This window comes from Acinonyx jubatus, chromosome C2 (assembly GCF_027475565.1).
Source record: "Acinonyx jubatus isolate Ajub_Pintada_27869175 chromosome C2, VMU_Ajub_asm_v1.0, whole genome shotgun sequence".
In the NCBI taxonomy this organism is placed as follows: domain Eukaryota; kingdom Metazoa; phylum Chordata; class Mammalia; order Carnivora; family Felidae; genus Acinonyx; species Acinonyx jubatus.
Genome location: NC_069384.1, coordinates 115,609,842 through 115,629,761, shown reverse-complemented (window position 1 = coordinate 115,629,761; position 19,920 = coordinate 115,609,842). Strand labels below are relative to the sequence as shown.

General features: G+C 39.6%; 1 protein-coding gene across 3 annotated transcripts in view; it reads right to left on the bottom strand.

Moving 5' to 3' along the window:
* The window catches only part of LOC106975223 (phospholipid scramblase 1), a 30,506-nt gene extending 16,578 nt beyond the window's left edge, over positions 1–13,928 (bottom strand). The window contains exons 1-5 of one of the 3 annotated variants that reach the window (XM_053221326.1): positions 13,678–13,866; positions 8,450–8,475; positions 6,917–7,055; positions 5,147–5,227; positions 351–637 (exon numbers count right to left, since the gene is read on the bottom strand). In XM_053221326.1, coding sequence (XP_053077301.1) covers positions 351–637; positions 5,147–5,227; positions 6,917–6,956 — 408 coding nt within the window. In that variant the 5' untranslated portion in view covers positions 6,957–7,055; positions 8,450–8,475; positions 13,678–13,866. Of the gene's footprint in view, positions 1–350; positions 638–5,146; positions 5,228–6,916; positions 7,056–8,449; positions 8,476–13,677 lie in introns of all 3 variants that reach the window. The other 2 variants (XM_027061647.2, XM_053221328.1) reach the window with 2 other exon arrangements.
* Between the last annotated feature and the right edge of the window lie 5,992 nt (positions 13,929–19,920).

Here is a 19,920-nt window from a genome sequence, read left to right as displayed (position 1 = left end):
TGTAAAATGATGGTAATTAATAGTACCTATATTATAGGTTTCTAAAAGGATTCAATAAGTTAATACATATGTTACACTTAGGGACAAAGTCTGGAAAATAGTGCTTAGTAAAGGTTTGCTATTGGTCATTACCATGGATTATATTCAAGATCATAGAAAACACAATTTCCTAACATTTGTACTTTGCTTTAAAAGTTAACTTGACCTAGAAGAATTATAGTAATTTGTTAGGGAAAAATGTTTTGCCGTTTCAGACTTTTGTGAATTAGTCATTTGTTAATTTCATTAAGTAAACTATAAGCACAGTTTTATTAAAAAATAAAATGAGTGTTTCATTTATTTGAAATTACCTGACTTAAATATTCCAATCCGGGTGGACAGCCTGATGGAGGTGGTGGTGCTGGCATCCATGGTACCCCTGCAGGTCCACCTGGCTGATTATACACAGGCTGGTGTTGGACAGGAAACCCTACTGGGCCAGCACCTGAATAACCAGCTGGTGGAATTGAGTAGCCAGCCTGGGGGCCAGGAAAGCCAGCCTGGGGGCCACGATAGCCAACCTGGGGGCCAGGATAGCCAACCTGGGGGCCAGGGTAGCCAACCTGGGGGCCAGGGTAGCCAGTATGTCCTGGAGGTCCTAAAATAAAAACAAGTGAAATAATTTGTAACTGCACAGAAAAATGGAAATATGAACTCTTTTGGGATTACTCCTAAAACTCTACAAACTCAAACTGCAGCTCAGATATCTTGTTTCTACAAAGCTTAAACTCTGTGTTTTTATCCTTCAGTGATTTTTCAATGAAGTATCTGTAGTTTCATATCCACTCTTACAGGGTTTGGGGCTGTGAACAGAGTTGGCCCAAGACTTACCCACCATTCAAATCTCAGTTGCAAAGATACTTGAAACCTAAGAAAGTGACAGAAAATCAACAATGGTCTAGAGTCACCTTTATAAGGATTATGGAATGCCTTAAGAGAAACGAAAGATGGCAAGAAAGAGTAAAAGGCCCAAAATAAAGGCTTTGAGTCAGCATTTCTAAAACCAAAGCACTCTATTTTTTAAAAAAAGATTAATTTATTTAAAAAAAATGATTGTTAGAAATGGTACCTCCTTTATGTACAGAACTGGGGGTGGTTTTGCCCCCTCAAGGAATTTTTGGCAAGCTCTGGAGACATTTTTGGCTGTTTATAGCTGGAGGGAAGAGTGATACTGGCATTTGGTAGATAGAGGCCAGGGAAGCTGGTAAATATTTCCTAAAATGCCAGAATAGTATCCTGAAAAAGAAGAATTATCCATCTGAAAATATTAGAGTGCTGCTCTTGAGAAACTCTGGCGTAGAGGTAAAGATGCATCCTTACTTCCAGAACTGTCCAGATGCTTATCTGGGTTAACAATTTGCCTGAACTTTTACCCCATGGTGCATTCCTATCCTAAGACTTCCTACATGAAAAGCAAAAAAAAAAAAAAAAAAAAAGAAAAAAGAAAAAAGAAATCATTATTGATAGTTAGGTTACAAATTTAAATTTCATAATTTACCACCCTCAGCACTCTGGAAAATACAGTTGGAGAACCAAGGAAGATAAAAAGTTACAACAGGCAAACTTGAGTATTTAATAAGCACAGGAGAAGAATAAATTTACTAAGTGTATACTCTGTATTCTATGTGAATTTGTAATTACAATGAAGCTTCATAAGCTTATGTGAATAGTCCACAGAGTAGTAATCCATAGCAATGGAATACAATTTCAAAGGAATGTGTTCCATAATATTTTAACAGAAAAGGCTACGTAAAATTTAATGCTTAGATTATACAATTTATAAATACTTTAAAAAAAGACACTGATGGCAAAATACATCCACTATTAAAAAGATTTCTGGGGCACCTAGGTGACTCAGTCGGTTGAGCGTCCGACTTCGGCTCAGGTCATGATCTCACGATTCGTGAGTTCGAGCCCTGCGTCAGGCTCTGTGCTGCTAGCTCAGGGCCTGGAGCCTGCTTTGGATTTTGTGTCTCCCTCTCTCTCTGTTCCTCCCCTGCTTGCACTCTGTCTCTCTCTCAAAAAGTGAATAAAGATTTTTAAAACATTAAAAAAAATGGTTTCTTAGGAGAGTAAACCTCCTACTAGTATCTTTTAAATATAGTTTTTATAATTCATTCATTCTCACAACAAATAAATATTTACAGATGTTCTATAATGTGGGTGGCTCTGTTCTAGAATCAGAGGATTCAGTTCTCAACAAGGCAACCTGTCCTCAGGGAGTTTACAGGCTACTTTTGGGAGAGAGGAAATAAATTTTTTAAAAAAGATTTCAGATTGAACTCACAGAGAAAATGCATGGTGGAGAGGGAAAGGTATCAACCAGGTACTTCAGATAGAAAAAAAATTCTGTTGAGATCTAAGATATGAGAAAGGTAAAGCTTTGTGTAAAGAGCTGGTAAGAAATGTTGTGGGAGGAAGGAAAACCAAATGCAAAAATCCCTGATTTCAGGAATGAATTTGGCATGTTTGAGGCAGAGAGAAACATCGTAAGGGAGAGGAAGAGTGGAAACTGTTGTCAGTGAAAATGTAGAAACAGTTCATCTAGGGAGCCCATTAATAAGGAGCTTAGATTTGATTCCAAGTGTGATTGACAGGCCTTTGAGGATTTTAAGCAGACAAGTGAGTTCTATAATCTGATTTATATCTTACAAAGTTGGTGGGAGTGCTGAGCACTGGGATTTAAAATAAGAAATGCAGATGCCCTCACTGCCTAATGGGGAAGATAACTTCATATTTTATCCTTTACTCTAGGGATCTACAACACCAGTATGATCAATTGATTAACTAGAATTGAAGACAAGCTCTTTGAAAGGAGGGACCAGATTTTTATGACTATATGCCAGAGGAAAGTGATGGGATGGGGAGAGAGAAAAGGGAGGAGTTGGGACAGTTTCCTTGAGGGCTGCCTTTGAGCTGAGATCTAAAGGATATAAAGGAGTAGAGAAGACCAGGGGCACAGAGAAAAACGTTCCACAGACAAGCCCTGGGATAGTAACACATACAGGGTTCCTAATAATCTGTAAAAAGCCAAGTCGACTTGAATAGCAGAGAGCCAGGCTTAATAGACAGGTAAAGAGAAGGCAGGGGAGGCCCTGTCTGGTGAACCAAATTAAGCCTTTTGGCCTTTATCCTAAAAGCAATGAAAAACCAATGATGTACACACTGAATACTGTCTGTAATACGGACAGATAGGCATTTTTAAAGATCACTGGCTACAGTGCAAAGATCAGACCACAGGCAAGCCAATGAGGACATGTGAGTTCACATTAGCATTATTTTAATCTTCTCAAGACCCTTGGAGAGAGAGGATAGTTGATTATTTCCGAAATAACGGATTAAACATACAGAATTACCTGAAATTTGGATATTTTCATTTGTATAAGGTCTAACTGATTTAACAGATTATTAACATAATTGCAAATATCTGTCACTCAGTATTTGTAAATCATTATACCAGGCGCTTTACGTATACTCTCATTTAATCTCCAAGCTAACCTGAATGAGAAAATGTTATTCCTGTTTTATAGCTAAGAACTGAGACTTGCAGGTATAACGAGTTGTGTGAACCACCACACAGCCATTTAGCGCAGAAGCCAGACTTGAAACCTGATACAGCCTCTCTTTGCCTTTTTCCACTTGCACACTGGGTACATGATGCTATTTACCTCCTAAGATTGACAGTTAAATGAGTTTATTCACATTATGCACAGTAAGCTCTCAATTTTAAACTGTCACTATTTTTAGCATCATTGCCATATTAAGACCTGCACTATATATGGCCTTGGACTTGTGAAATAAAATTAGGCTATTTTTCTCACAAACTCTCAAGTCTGATTATAACTGAATTTAATTATGTATCACCTCATTTTAACTAGCTGTGGGGTGGATTAAATCATTCTCCAAGTGCCCTGGATGAATATTCGAGCTTGCTAATAATTCATCAAACAACCACCATATAAGAATTTACGACAGCGGTTCTCAGCCCTGGTTGCACATTACAACTAACTGGGTAATTAAAAAAATTACCAATCCCTGGGTCCCGTGACCTGAGCTTCTGCTTTAATTCTCCCGGGATAGTGCCCTGGTACAGTGTTTTAAAATCTTCCACGTAATACTTAAGGGCAGGCACCCTTGAGAACTATCTCCTTAGAGATATTCTAGCTCAGATGCTTCTAACTGCAAACACCTGGATGTGATCCAGGCCCCGCTGGGAAGTTTCTTGGCTACACAATTAAACAGGCCATTGAGTTCCCAAGCAGAGTTATTCACTCAGAGTAGAATACAAAATGGATACACCCATCTACCCAAACCGGATACCTTTTGATCCTAAATCTCCAGAGTGGTCTCTCAGTCTCTCAAGAAGGAAGTAGCCTGACTACTTGCAAATCTGGGTACACCATCAATTTTGCCATGTAGTGAAGTTCTAGTAATTTTGATAACTGCATTTGTCTACATGAAAATCTCTGAGGTCTTTCAATAACTGGTTCAAAGGGAAAAATGTACTCCCTAGAATGTAGTGATAGGACTCGATTACTTTTCTTAGATATAAGGCATGATTAAGCATGCGTACAAAAAGGAAAGCTTTCATATATGTTACAAAGTGAAAATGAGAATGACCCCCAAGCAGCTACACTTTTATTATGTACAGCTTCCAGTTTTAAGCACTCACGTCTTTTCTGTGACTCTCACTGTACACGATTACCCTCAGCTAATATAGGACTAAAAAATACCCAGGGATAAATCTAAATGTGATTATGTGATGACAATTTTCAGAACAGATGAAGGATCAATTAAATCTTTTACTTCTAATGTATATTTTGGTGCAAACTTTATTTTATTTGCTACATGTAAATGGACTGTTTTTGTTAACTCTATATCTTTACTATCCTGCATAAGTAAACATTACTTTTATGATATTATTTATGCTAATATATAGTCAGAAAAAAAAATCAAGAACTAGGCTGCCAATTTCATTATTACACTTTTAATAAAAGACACTACTAAAATACACAAACAAAGGCAGACACACACCCATACATATGCCCTTTGGGGAATATCAGTAATTGAATAATTTTGGATTTTTATTCTTAGACAAATGTTTTACCTTGGAGTGTTGCTGAAGGATATTGAGGGGGATAGTCAGGTGGTAAATTCGTTCCTGGGTGAGGAGCATTCATTTGTCCGTCTGCAATTTAGGGAAAGGTAAACATATATTTGCTTTAATGAAATATATATTAGAAAAAAATAAGGGGCGCCTGGGTGGCTCAGTCGGTTGAGCGGCCGACTTTGGCTCAGGTCACGATCTCGCGGTCCGTGAGTTCGAGCTCCACATTGGGCTCTGTGCTGACATCTTGGAGCCCGGAGCCTGTTTCAAATTCTGTGTCTCCCTCTCTCTCTAACCCTCCCCCCGTTCATGCTCTGTTTCTGTCCCAAAAATAAATAAATGTTAAAAAAAAATTAAAAAAAAAAAAGAAAAAAATATGTATTAGAAAGAAAAATACATTGTCCTTAGATAATTTCCATTGATATGATCTTTATATGATCTCGTGCTGTACTAAAATAAAGTGATTTCTTCACTTAACAAAAGCTGTTATCAGACTTAATTGGCAGGAGCATCGGTTTCAAACAAATTCCTCTTTGAATAAAATGAGACAGCTGAGTTACCGGGGCTGAACTTCTAGCTTTCAAACATGTCTGATGAGTGTTCCATGTTTGGAAGTGTTCCAAGTGTTAATACCTAATTCCATGTTGGTATTAGGGGAAAAAAGTGTTTTAGAAACACATACAGACTGTAAAGGAAGACAGAGAGAAATGAAACTACTTGGATATAGGGATGATGATGGAAATAGTATGATGATTTTTAAAGATACCTAGTTATTGCTATACCAATTAGCCTTTTCCTTTTATCTTTGAGAGAGAGAGCACATGCGCATGCGTGCAACCAGGGGAGGGGCAGGGGCAGGAGGAGAGGGGGACCAAGAATATTAAGCAGGCACAACGTCCAGCGCAGAGCCCAACATGGGGGCTCGACCTTACAACTATGAGATCATCACCTGAGCTGAAATCGAGAGTTGGACGCTTAACTGACTGAGCCATCCAGGGGTCCCAAAGAATTATTTTCAAAATATTTAAAATAGTGCGTATATTTCAATATTGAATATCCTTTTTATGCTTACTCTGCAATTACCCAATAAGCTTGAATTCCCAATAAGGAATTCAAGAATATCCAATACCAATAAGAATACCCAATAAGGAACTTCCTAGTATCTGACTGATTTTGCCCAATAAAATCATAACTGACTGAATAACAATAAAATACCACATTAAACATTGAATATTCTTAATATACGTACAAATGGTTGAACCTCCTAGTCCTTCATATTTGTGTTTCCTAGTCACTCATTTAGCAGCCGCCCCAGCCAGACAATAAATACTTGTTGGCCATCTCCTGTATTGCCTCTGAGCTAAGCTCTGAGGATATCCTGGCCCTGTCTTCATAGAACTTAAGGTTAGTGGACACTACATTTGTCCTCTGGCTCATTATGTCCTCCTCTGGCTCATTATGGCGTGCTAACTATAAACCCAAAATAGTTTCTTATTGAATGACGAGCACATGGCATCAATACAGAAGAAAAAGTTAGTCAAACTTTTCATCTGATACATTGTCTACACACTTCTTTATCATAGGCCTTCAAAGACTACTCAACTCATGTGGTTTCAGCGGGAAAGCTGGGCTGTGAGCCAGCCTTCTCCTTCACGCAATCAACTTCATGATAACTTCAGCAGACTGGAGTCCACAGAGCTGGTGCATATTCCGGTAACAGAACCCTCTACTTTCATCAGGGCTTTTCCCTAAACAGTTGCCGCAACGTACCCTGACTGATTGCAGATCTCTCAAATACCACAAAAGTCATTCCATCCCAACCATTCCCTTGTTTGTTGACTTCGAGTGGCCTAGTTCCTAGTTCTCTAGCTCTCAAGGCTTTGCCCACCGCTGCCACTCCCCACCTGAGCTGGAAACAACCGGATCACGCGTAACAGATCTCAAGGAAAACACTGCAAGTCTGACTAACATACCTACTCTTAAATGATAGGTCACATTTTGGCACCTCTAGGTACCAGTGTTTGAACAATAGTAAATACATATACATATCTAGGAGCTGACAGATTCAAGAAATTAGAAGCTCATAATCTCTGGGGTTTGGTTCCAGAGTGTTAATCCTGGCTTTAGGAATTTCAGCAGGAATTCATACAGAGGGAAAATAAGCAAATAAGCAAGTGGTCAAATATACCAAAGATCATATGAATTATGAATGGATTTTTGCATTTGTGAAATGGAACTTAAAATAATTTATAGATACCATAGGACTGTCACATTAATATAAAGATATTTTATTTTTACTTCTATATGTATTTATATACATGTATACATTTAATTCCTATTTATGCACATATACACAGATATACAAACAATTATGTATATGAAGATGAAGAGTTAAAAAGTGACTATGACCGTGGCAAAAAGAATCTTTCTATGGTGATCTGAAGCATCCTAATGCTTATAGCAGATATAAAGTGTAATACTGTATCAATTTACATTTAAGAAGCCTTGAGTTTTGTAAGTAAAATTAAATTCATATAGCAAACATTAAGAGATCATGAAGCTTCATGAAGGAAAGCTGAGGTTTCTAGTCCTAAAGAGTATCTAATACAGCTAGTAAGGCTGACATTATGGTGAGAGATAAACATGTCTTCAGTATCTAAACAAAAGTAAACAGATAATGTAAATCTTCTCATAAAACAGGATTTTTTTTTTCATATTTTCCCCCATATGCATTGCTTTTCTCTTCAGAACTTTAGATTAAAAAAAACAAAAACAAAGTCTTTTATTATATGCTTGGTCGATATCCATCTTATTTAGAATTTTCTTGATAGGAAAAAAGCCAGAATGTAATCATTGGTATTTATTAAACCTGTTCATGTGTGGATGTTATGAAATATATAGCAGGGATATATCCAAAGATTTTGTTACAATGATCTGACATATTAAATTTCTTATCTGGTTAATTTGAGTTGAATGATGTTTATGTATATAAAATGCACACAAAAAGGGGAAAACTGACCTAAATGGAATATAGTATAAATTATATAACATATTTCCCAGTAAGACTAAAATTCCTTAGGCTTATTTAAGGTTTTATTTTTACAGGAAAACTAGCAGTAGTGGATATATGTGTACATTGTCTTTACAGTTAAAAAAAAAAAAATGACCTAGACTTCGGGTTCTGGAACATAAACAAAGTAAATTACATCCTTTCAGAAACTGAATACAGCATCATATAAGACACAGAACATATTAACAACAGATTTAACATTATAAAAGGAAGTCAACACTTAAATTACTTACTTTGCTTTTCCATGATTTATAGAGTTCTGAAAAAGAAGACCTGATATTACTACATTGTCTACAAATTTATAGGTCAAATATGACTGTTGTAACAAGATATTATGAAACTATACGTACACATAGGATATTCCTCTATTCATCTAGTCCACCAGAATCTGGTTATTTAAACCCTTTGGTCTTGATCCCATCCCCTGTTGATGTGATTCTGAGTATGACTTAAGAAGTTGTGAGTCACCCCAGGATGGTGGATGTTTTCCACAAACCTTTGCGGGGAGAAGGTCCTATAAGGCAGAAAGCTGAGAGGAAAACGTTGTAAGCCTAAGACCCCACCTTGTAACCAAGTCAAAAACTGAAGCCTTCCAGTCTACACAAAGGAGGCTGGGCTCTAAGTTCACCAGGACAGACAGACGGGTTAGCTATCAGACCACACTAATGCAAATATCTCTGGATTCCAGATTCTATGGATAAGTTCTGCCCATCTTGAACAGCAAATTTGAAAAGGCCTGACTCTTTGTTATGTTACAAGATATACTTTTAGCCAGAAAATCCACTCTCAGGGGTTGTCATAGTTGTAGCACCGTCACAATCCAACCAAAACCTTGTGTTAGGTTATTTCTATACAAAAAAATAATTAAAAAACCCCAAAAAACCATTGTACTCGGCACTTCTGATGAGGTTTTTGGGGTGACAGTGGGGTTTGTGGGCTCCGGAAGTGACAGCCAAGAAAGAATTCTTGGAGATGTTTTTGGTGCAAAAAGGTGATTTTATTAAATAAAGCATGGGGACAGGACCCATGGGCAGGAAGAGCTGCCCTGGGACTTTGAGGAGAGACTGGCTATATAATAGGGAGTTGTGGGGGGTGGTAAAGTCCAGGGAAAGTTTCCAGTGAGATTTGCATATGCTAAAGAAGACTCCCAGGATACTGGAGGCCTAACTGTTGTCAAGCTAAGGTTGTTTTCCCTCTAGCAAAGCATTAGCATTAAGACAGTAGGGACTTCCTGGAGAAACAGTTTACTCGGCCAGACTCAAGTATTTGCCAATGGGCTGCAAGTTACAAGGAAATTTAGTTCTATCTGCCATTTCCTTCTGTTTTTGTCTTCCACAGCACTATGGAGGGGTGATGCTGAGGCTCCAGGAAACGAGGTCCATCGGTTTCTGGAGATTGGGCTATTGATATTTGTAAAATATTTGTAAATAGTAGGGAGACTCGGGTACTGGGCACAATGATCTCTATCAGTTAACCATTTCTTTTTCCCCTTTCCTTTGTTCTTGGGCAGCCAGGAGTGCCTGAGGAGTATCACATGGATTCCCCCTGGGGCGGGGGTGGGTTGCAGCCTGTCAGTTTGCCTTAGGCTCCCTCACCACTTCTGCCTTCCAGTTCTTGGTTTCTTTTCCCCCTGATCTCTCCACTTTAAATCCCAACCCCCTTGATGCCTGTTACTTGCAATTAACTCATAAGGCAAAACCTCTCGCCCAGAGATCCCAGGAAGTGAAACTGAACAGACTCTAAAGCAGAGCTTATTCGTCCCTATTTGCTCTTTTCTTTCCAATTTGGTTACATTATTTTGAGTCTTGAAATGGCACACGTGTGAGAATAAGTCCCTAATGGCAAAACTACTGCAGAACATAATCTGGGTCCTCCCTTTGCTGTAGGTTTTAGAATTTTTGCAGTTAAATAATATCTCAAGCACAAAACGTGGCATGTCATAAGTTCTGGTACAAAATGTTAAGTGACAGTTGTAGTCACCTGTGTGCCAGGTAGAATAAAGCACTTGTGGAATAAAGATGATACCACAACACCCTGTCCGCTCCTGTTTGCTGTTTTGAAGATCTTTTGATTTTCTCAAACTTAAGGGTCTATTAACAAGAGGTAATGTCACTCAGTTTTGGAAATGACTAGGCTGAGTCCTGGGTGATTTCATTAATTAATTAACATGATAACTTTTAAATAATGTTTTCCACTACTCTTTTTGTTTTAAATTTATTTTAAGTAGGCTCCACACCCAATGTGGGGCTTGAACTCACAACCCTGAGATCAAGAGTCACAGGCTCTACCAACTGAGCCAGCCAGGTATACCCCTGCCTTCCACTACTCTTAATAAGAAACAAATCCTAGAAAATTTTCCAAGAAAAAGAACATCATATTCATCCTGTACTAAAAAAAAGTCTCTAAGAAAGTCATATATGTTGTACCACTGGAATCTTAATTACTTCAAGACAAATATATAGTTTCAAATTATAATCTGATTACTATACACTCATCCCTAACTCTGCTAAAAGAGAGTTTCTGAGATTTAACACATCATATACTATATACAAGTAAGTACATCTCTGGTAAAAATTATTCTATTAGACACCATAAGACCTGATGCAATTTGAAGTGGGGTTCATACGCAAATGGCGAAGAAAGAATTCCTGAGACATGTTTGGTGCAAAAATATGATGTTATTAAAACACAGGGTCAGAACCTGTGGGCAGAAGAGCTGCTCTGCGACTGTGAGGAGTGAGTGATAATGTATTTGAAGGTTTGTGGAGGAGGGGACATAAAGTTAGTTTCTAAGAAATTTCTGTATGCTGAAAGCAGGGTCTTACAGGACGAAGATTTAGCTACTGTCAAGATAAGGTTGCTTCTAGTTTTTAATGGAATGTAAACATGAAGGCCTTAAGGCAGCCGTAAATTCCTACGGAATGTTACAGACTGCAGGTCTCTGGTATCACTGGGCTTCAAGCTGTAAGGGGATTTAATTTAAACTACATTTTTTTGCCTTTGTTTTCCTCATCAAGACCCATTGCTGCTCTGGGCTATTTGAAAATGATAAACCTCTTCCATCAGGCATAAGGAGAAATGATGCCGGTGACATCAGTCATGGTTCCACAGTTCACAGGACAGTGACATTCTTGACCCATCTATCTCTTGGGGTCCTGGAATTTCTATCTTATTGCTTTCCAAAAAAGTTATTGATGTAAAATCTGGAACCCAAGGGAAGCATCCATAATTTTGAAAGTTCCTAAGACTCCTATGCCTATATACTAGGCATAAACTAGATTTGTATTCTTTATCCACATTTACTTCTTAATTAAGAACAAACCACTTAAATATTTTTCTGAGTCCCAAGAGGCAGACACATGTTCTTAATTATTTTAGGAAAACGTTACTGCTCTAATGACAATGGTAGAAATCTATATCCCTAAACTTCCTTTGCATCTGAGAGCCAAAGGTAGTCTAAAATCCACCAGGCCATGGGTTGGGGGTTGAGACAGGTAGTTAGGCATTATACACAGAGGGAACTGTACAAGTCCTGTGGCTACAGGGAGCTTGACTCATTCAAGGAAATGAAAGACTTGTGGATTACTAAAAAAAAAAAAAAAAAGATAATCAGACATGAGAATAGAGAGGTATATGGGACACAGTTCGTACCCATTTAATGTCTCTCTACCTGCATTCTATGCTCTGAAAGACCAGAATATGGCCTGTCTTGTCCAGGACAAGAGACTTAACTGCTGCTTGTTGACTTAACAATATGTGCACAGTATGATTTCACTCCTTTTGTTCATAAAGAACAGCTCCCTTACTAATGGGAAGGCTGCTGAATCTCTGACCTAGCCACTTATTTTACATGCCACTTTTTTTTTTAATATATTAAATATAATTTATTATCAAATTGGTTTCCATACAACACCCAGTGCTCATCCCAACAGGTGCCCTCCTCAATGCCCATCACTCACTTTCCCCTCTCCCTCACCCCTCATCAACCCTCAGTTTGTTCTCAGTATTTAAGAGTCTCTTATGGTTTGCCTCCCTCCCTCTCCATAAGGTTTTTTTCCCCTTCCCCTCCCCTGTGGTCTTCTGTTAAGTTTCTCAGGATCCACATATGAGCGAAAACATCTGGTATCTTTCTCTGCCTCATTTCACTTAGCATAACACCCTCTAGTTCCATCCACGTTGCTGCAAATGGCCAGATTTCATTCTTTCTCATTGCCAAGTAGTATTCCATTGTATATATAAACCACATCTTCTTTATCCATTCCTCAGTTGATGGACATTTAAGCTCTTTCTATAATTCGGCTATTGTTGAAAGTGTATAAACATTGTGGTACAAGTGCCCCTATGCATCAGCACTCCTGTATCCCTTGGGTAAATTCCTAGCAGTGCTATGGCTGGGTCATGGGTAGATCTATTTTTAATTTTTTTAGGAACCTCCACACTGTTTCCCAGAGCATACATGCCACTTTTTGTATCCACTGAAGAAATCCACTCGTTTCCCTTTTCATTTTAAAAAAGGAAAGATGAGTAAACCGTATTTCTCAAATTGCTCAAGTAGGAGAAACAATGCTCGCCAGTTCCTGGAACTGAGAAGCGGCCATTCCAAGATTTACTGGAATAACCCTAGAAATAAAACCATGTGGGAACCAGATTCATGAGTTTAGAAGCAGGGATTCTGTCAAGTATCTAGAATAATAAAAGCTAACCTTACCGAGTACTCTTGGGGCTAGCACAGCTCCCACAGCTTTACACTAATACACGCCATACTGTAACTCTTGTAACTCTTTTTTGACCATCGCACAATTTCAGAGATGAGGCCAGGAAAGCACAAGGATGAAGAAACTGGTTCAGAGTCCACAGCAATTAAGTAGTAGAGGTAGGATTCAAATCAGGCAGGTGGACTCCTGAACTAATTAATGGTCTTAGCTTCTATGCTATAAACCAGCTCTATCTTTCCAATTCGTCTGTTCCAGAGGGACTAGCACAGGTTTAGGGTACACCGTACTCTAACGAATACATACTGTTCTATGACAGCTACGAGGCCCCACTAATCATCTCTTCTAATCCTCCCAGCGCGACAGCGGACACCCACAGTCCTGGTTCTTGCCGGGTTCTTCAGCGCGGCCAAGAGGTGGGCAGTGGTAGTAAAGGGGCGCTGAGCACGCAAGGCAGTTTCGGGCAAGAAACACCTTACCAGTGGTGCCGGGTGGTGGGGCCTGGGGGCCAACTGGGGCCACTCGCGAGTCGCAGCTCCGCTTCCGGGGGTCGCTTCCCCGGGACTCTACCCCCCCCCCCCCGCGTCCGCTTCCTCCACTCAGCTCACCCCGCACAAACACAGCTGGCCGGACCCCGCGCCCCGCCCCCGCTAGCGGCCCCCAGCGCCGCGCAACCGGCCCGGGAACCCACGCGAGTCCGGCGCGCGGTGCGCGCGCGGGGCCGAGGGGCGAGAAAGGCGCCCGCCCACCTGGGGCTGCAGGTGCTCCGCGCTGCCGAGAACCTCCGAGGTGCGGACACGCTCTCGGTTTCGTTTCCCGGATCCTAGGTACACAAAAGGGCTCTCCCACCCGCGCGCCCGCGTCGCTGCCGGAGGGCGTGAGAGCTGCAGGCCCCCGCCCCCTTCCTCGCTCCCCGCAGAGATTCCGAAGTCAGTTCAGCGGCGAGGGCAACGGAGAGCTAACTAACTGGGAGGTGGCCGCCCGCTCCGACACGTAAAGTCCTCCGCAGGGGAGTGGCTGCCGTGGGGGTGCTGTCGTGGGCGCCAAACCGTAGGGAACTTCCGTTTCTCGGCTCTCAACCTGCATCACTTACATTTCTGTTACTTTCAAAGCTTGTGAGCAGCGCTGGCCCCGGGGACCAATGAGGACGGGTCCGGCGTGTTTGTCTCGACCGGGCTTTTTCTCTGTAGCTTCCTGACTCTTTGTCTCTCTCCCAATGTCTCTGTGTCTCATTGTCTCACCCTCCCCTTCTTGCCCGTTTTTCCCTTTCTCAGCCTCCCTCTCTCCTCTGCCCTCTCCCTCCCCCCCCAACGCCATTAACAACTTTTAACAATCACAGCGAGTAGACGTGTTTAGACTGTTGAATTTTTCTTCGCCGCCGCCCGACCGGCAAACAGACTCAGTAAACAGGTATTTGTTGAGCTCAGCTAAAGGACTCATTGAGTTTTTTTTCATGAAATTATTTTATTTACAAAAGGAACCTGTGATCTTCCACACAATAAAGATGAGTGTGGAGAAAAGGTGAAGCACACTTTCTCCACCTCCCCTCCCCTTTTCTTCCCCTGACTCTGTTGACAGATACTTGAAGGATTACCAAGACACCTCCTTGGAGGAAGGAAGAGGGTACTGGAAGGGAGGGGACTGGAAAGCGAAATTGAGAAAAAAAGTAAGAAAGGAGGGAGGAAACCAGCTGCTTGAGTTTGAATCCCTTCTCCTCTCTGTGACTGTGCAAATTAGAATCTCTGTGCTTCTTTTTTAATCTGTAAGAGGAGGGTATTTTATCTATCTCATAAGATTTTTATGAGGATTAAGGAAGTTAAAATAAATACGCAAAAAGTTTAAGTGATGCCTATCACAGAGTAAGCACTCAATAAATATCATTAATCTACCACTGTTCTTCTGCCAATAAAGTTTTACCACCTCTCCACTTCCTGAATATCAATTCTAAATGTTTGCTATTCTAATTGGCAAGTATGACCTTGTTATTGTTTTTGTTAATTCTGACTGTTGCTGATAGTAATCATTCAGAGGGTTACTGAACATTTTAACATTTTATTCTGGGTTATGTCTGACATTTAATACAGAGTTTTCTGTCAGATTGGGATTTTTTTTTTTAATGTTTATTTATTTTTGAGACAGAGAGAGAAAGAGCATGAACGAGGGAGGGTCAGACAGAGAGGGAGACATAGAAACGGAAGCAGGCTCCAGGCTCTCAGCGGTCAGCATAGAGCCCGACGTGGGCCTCGAACTCATGGACCGTGAGATCATAAACTGAGCCAAAGTCAGACGCTTAACCGACTGAGCCACCCGGGCGCCCCAGATTGGGATATTTTTTGCACTTGCTGATTTGTTGTGCTCTTTACATTTTGTGGACTGAATCCCTCATTTAACAGAGGCCTACTTACTGGGTCTCTGGATTATAATCTTATTTAAAGTTGCTTTCACAACTCTTTCATTTTTAAATCATCTTTTACTGTGTTTTTTACTTTTCACCTCTGGGCTTTCTCTCTTATTTTCAAAGGCCTACTGTACCTTAGGACATCCAATATGATTCCTTCCTTACACCTGTTTATTCCTAATTGCCAAGAAGTTAGAATTTTCTAGTTACCTTATTATATATAGTTGTATTGTGGTCCATGAATATACTATGAATAGTTTTAATCATTTGAAATTTTTTGAGACTTGCATTATGGCCCTTCAGTACATAGCCAATTTTTGTACACACTTTATAAATACTTGAAAAATAGGTATACTCTTCAGTTGTTGAGTATGGTATTGTATTTTTTTGTGTTAGGGCAATTTCTTTTAAAATTTATTTATTTATTTATAATTTTTTTTAAAAATTTTTTTAACGTTTATTTATTTTAGAGACAGAGAGGGACAGAGCATGAATGGGGGAGGGTCAGAGAGAGGGAGACACAGAATCTGAAACAGGCTCCAGGCTCTGAGCTGTCAGCACAGAGCCCGATGCGGGGCTCGAACTCACAGACTGCGAGATCATGACCTGAGCCAAAGTCGGCCGCTTAGCCGACTGAGCCACCAAGGCGCCCCAAAATTTATTTTTTTAATGTTTATTCATTTTTGAAAGACAGAGAGAGATGGAGCACAGCAAGAGTGGGTCAGAGAGAGAGGGGGACACAGAATCTGAAGCAGGCTCCAGGCTCTGAGCTGTCAGCACAGAGCCTGATGTGGGGCTTGAACCCACCAACCGTGAGATCATGACCTGTGAGATCATGACCGGAGCCAAAGTCAGACGCTTAACCGACAGACCCACCCAGGTGCCCCATGTGTTAGGTCAATTTCTTAAATATGCTGTTACCTTACCTGATACTTTGTTTGTTTATTCTACCAATTATTCAGAGGAATATTAAAATTTCTCATTAGAATGATAGATTTGTTTATTACTTCTTGTTTTGACTTTTTTGCTTATAGTTTTTGGTTTGTGATTAAGCAAAAACTAAAAGGAGTTCTATTATCCTGGTGAATCAAACCTTTATCAATAATGTAGTGATCTTTATTTCTAGTGATGCTTTTCCTTCAAAGTCCATTTTGTCTGAAATCCATGCTCTTATTGTAAGTTAAGGAGTTTACAATGATACTTCGATCGATCCATCCATCTTTTTGTGCATCCATCTTGGTGCACAACTGGCACCAAGGCCCAGAGGGTAAGTTTTCTCTGTGCCCTTCCCTCCTACATGGTGGAGTTTACTTCTCTTTCATATTACAAGGTGGTAATTCTATGAGCAGAGATTTTAGTGGGGGTCTTCTCTTAACTTTTCCTTCTTGATGGGCCAAAATTTATCTTTGGTTTTAACACTTTTATGGGAGTCAAAGTAGATGCCCAAAGTCTCCAATGCTTGCAGAAGCTTCTCCTTAGGATTTAGCTTCCTGACTGCTGAACTTCTGCTGTAGATGGGGCAGGAAAACTGTAGAGATCTAGTAGATAACACTTTCAATGTTATTTTCCAACCTTGATGAATATTATTTTTGAATCCCTAGATATTTCCGTTCTGTTTTAAACAGAAGTCTCCTGTATCTTGCTTAGGGTGGCACGTACCATTTCCATATTCAATCCATGGGGTAGGTGAATAGGCTTCTTAATTCAGGCTTTCAAGCATTCCTCCCTTTAATTTCTAATTTTAAACTTTATCCTCTCTTTATTTGTCATCACTAAGTGCTCTGTCTCTCTGGGAGTCTGTGGAGGTAAATTGAATCTCAATTATTCTTACACATTTTATAACTTCTTATGTCTTACAAAATAGTTACCACATCTGACTCATCTAATTTCTCAAATTTGTTGAAATCTTATTCCGCCTGTACATTATTACCTTTTTGTAACCCTTGTGGTTTTTACATCTTTTGTGGTTTTTTATTTTGTTTTGTCTTGACTGTTTTCTATTTAGTTTTATTATCTCCAAAAAAGAGTACCATCTTTAATTAGAAAATATTTAGGTAGGGTATAAACTATTAGTGGCCTACCCAAAACTTAGTATTTTCTTTTACAGGGTAAAATAGTGGTTCTCAAATTTTAGCATGCAACCAAACTACCTGAAATTCTCCTTAAAATTCAACTTGTGAAGCTCCACCCTCAGTTTTTCTGAATCAGTAAGGCAATAATGGACCTGGAGGGAATCCTACTTTTGTAAGGTATTGGGGAACAATGTGTTTATGGAAGGAGGGTCCTAAAGCAAAAGATGCTTTTTCATTACTAGAAAATCAGCTTCTTTCCTTATGATTGGTTTGCATGTGGGCATATAACACAGATTTGGCTAAGGAAAAATCTTCTAGAGGACTTCTAGAAATCTGCTTTCTGCTTACTTGTATGAATGTATATATGTGTATGTGTGCATACATATATATATATGTGTGTGTGTGTGTGTGTGTGTGTATGTTTACACATATACACATACATGTAGGCAAACATATACATGTATACACACATACATATAGGTATGTATATGCCTCCTTCTCTATATATGGCAATGATATGTGGAATTGTCTTGAGACTGTGAGGACAGGTCTTGATGATGATAGAATCAAATTGTGGAAAGAGCTCAAGAACTTGATGACACTGAAGAATTACAGCACTTATCATGGACTTACATAGTTCCAGACGACTTGTTCTGTGAAGGTTAGCTGGTGGTTATGGTCTCTCCAAGGACATTTATATTTGTTTTCTGTTCAGTTTCATACTCAAAATAAGCAAGCTTCTTTATTGTTGTTCTCTTCTGCATGGTGGTGTGTAGGATTTTTTAATTTTACACCTCGGTTGTATCTCTTAGTGTTTCAGGCTTTTTATTTAAGCTATTTAGGGTTATTTTCAGTCAAAAGCATTGTACCCTTGAGAATCTTGAAGTTATTCTTTCCAAAACTCTCTTTATTGCTCTTAATCTCTGTTTTCTTGTCCAGGCTAACTGCTGTAGATATTAGCTCTAAGAGTCCCACAGCCCCAAGGTAGAATTGATATAGTGGGGCTTCATGGAAACAGCATGAGAAGGTCGTGAAATCTGGGTGCCTTAAGTTTATTTGTGTAGGACAAAATTTTCTATGTTGAAATATTAACCTTAGCAAAGATTTTTAACTTAACAATTAGATTATCAAACGCAAATTCTTTAGTCATCAACATTGGTCCACATTATTTGGGGTACTGCTGGTGGCATTATCAACCTCCAACTCCAAACTTCAATGACATACCAGAAAGCTTGTTTTTTTTTTTTTTTCTTTTTACATGGTGTAACAACCAATGGAGGTGTTCCTGCTGGGGTAGGAGCTCTGCTTTACAGCATGGCCCAAGGACCCAGGCTAATGGACGCACTGACATCTTTAGTACATAGCTTCCATGATTTTTCTGGGCTTTGACACTGAGCCTGCAGAGAGGAGAAAGGAGAAGTTGGTTGCATAGGGGAGGTTTTTATGGGCCAGGCCTGGAATTGACACACATCATTTCTGGTAACATTTCCTTGGCTGAGCTCAGTTGTATGGCCACACTGGACTGCAAAGCAAGCTGGGAGATGCTATCTGGTGTCTTCCCAGAAATATAAAGAAATAATTTATTATTAAGCAAGAGATTTTTAGATTTTTATATCATCTTCTACAGGTTTTTCTGAAGATAAAAACAAACCAAAAGCTCCTCTTTTAACAAACTATCTATTGCCAGATGTATGATCACAACTGTTTATAAAATCTGAAGTTCTGTTACTTTACCAATAATATTTTCAGAAGTTTGTCAGTGTGCCTGGGTGACTCAGTCGGTTAAGTGTCCGACTCTTGGTTTTGGCTCAGGTCATGTTTCATGGTTCGTGTGTTTGGGCCCCATGTCAGGCTCTGTGCTGACAGCTCAGAGCCCGCTTGGAATTCTTTCTCCCTCTCACTCTGACCCTCCCCCCCACTCCTCCTCCTCCTCCTCCTCCTCCTCCTCCTCCTCCTCCTCCTCCCCCTCCTTCTTCTTCTTCTTCTTCTTCTTCTTCTTCTTCTTCTTCTTCTTCTTCTTCTCTCTCTCTCTCTCTCTCTCTCTCAAATAAATAAATAAATAAATAAAAATGAAAAAAAAAAAAAAAGAAAGTTGTACCAAGAATTGCTCCCAATAAGTCAAGTTTCATTTTCGATACTCATAGTTTTCCAGTCCAACTGAGAGGAGAAATGGTCATTTTTAAAGTAAAAACGTATATAACTGAGTCTATCAAGATTTTCCAAGCACCTCTTACAACAGGAAAATAAAGAATGTATAGAGAGGATATTCACCCAGAAATAAGAGTTCTGTGATGGCTTTCTCTATAAAAAGATTTTTCAGCTAGATTTTGAAAGAAGAGTAGAAAATAGCCATAAGCAAAAAGCAGCAGCATATGCAAAGTGAGGACATATATCTTTCAGAAATACAAGTGGTTGAGTATGCTGCAGTGTAAGCGGGGGCAAGATAGGGACTTGAACTTCTGATGTTGAGGCAAAGACAATGACCTGTTCGCCAAAATTTGTGTTTTCTTTTTCTTGGTATA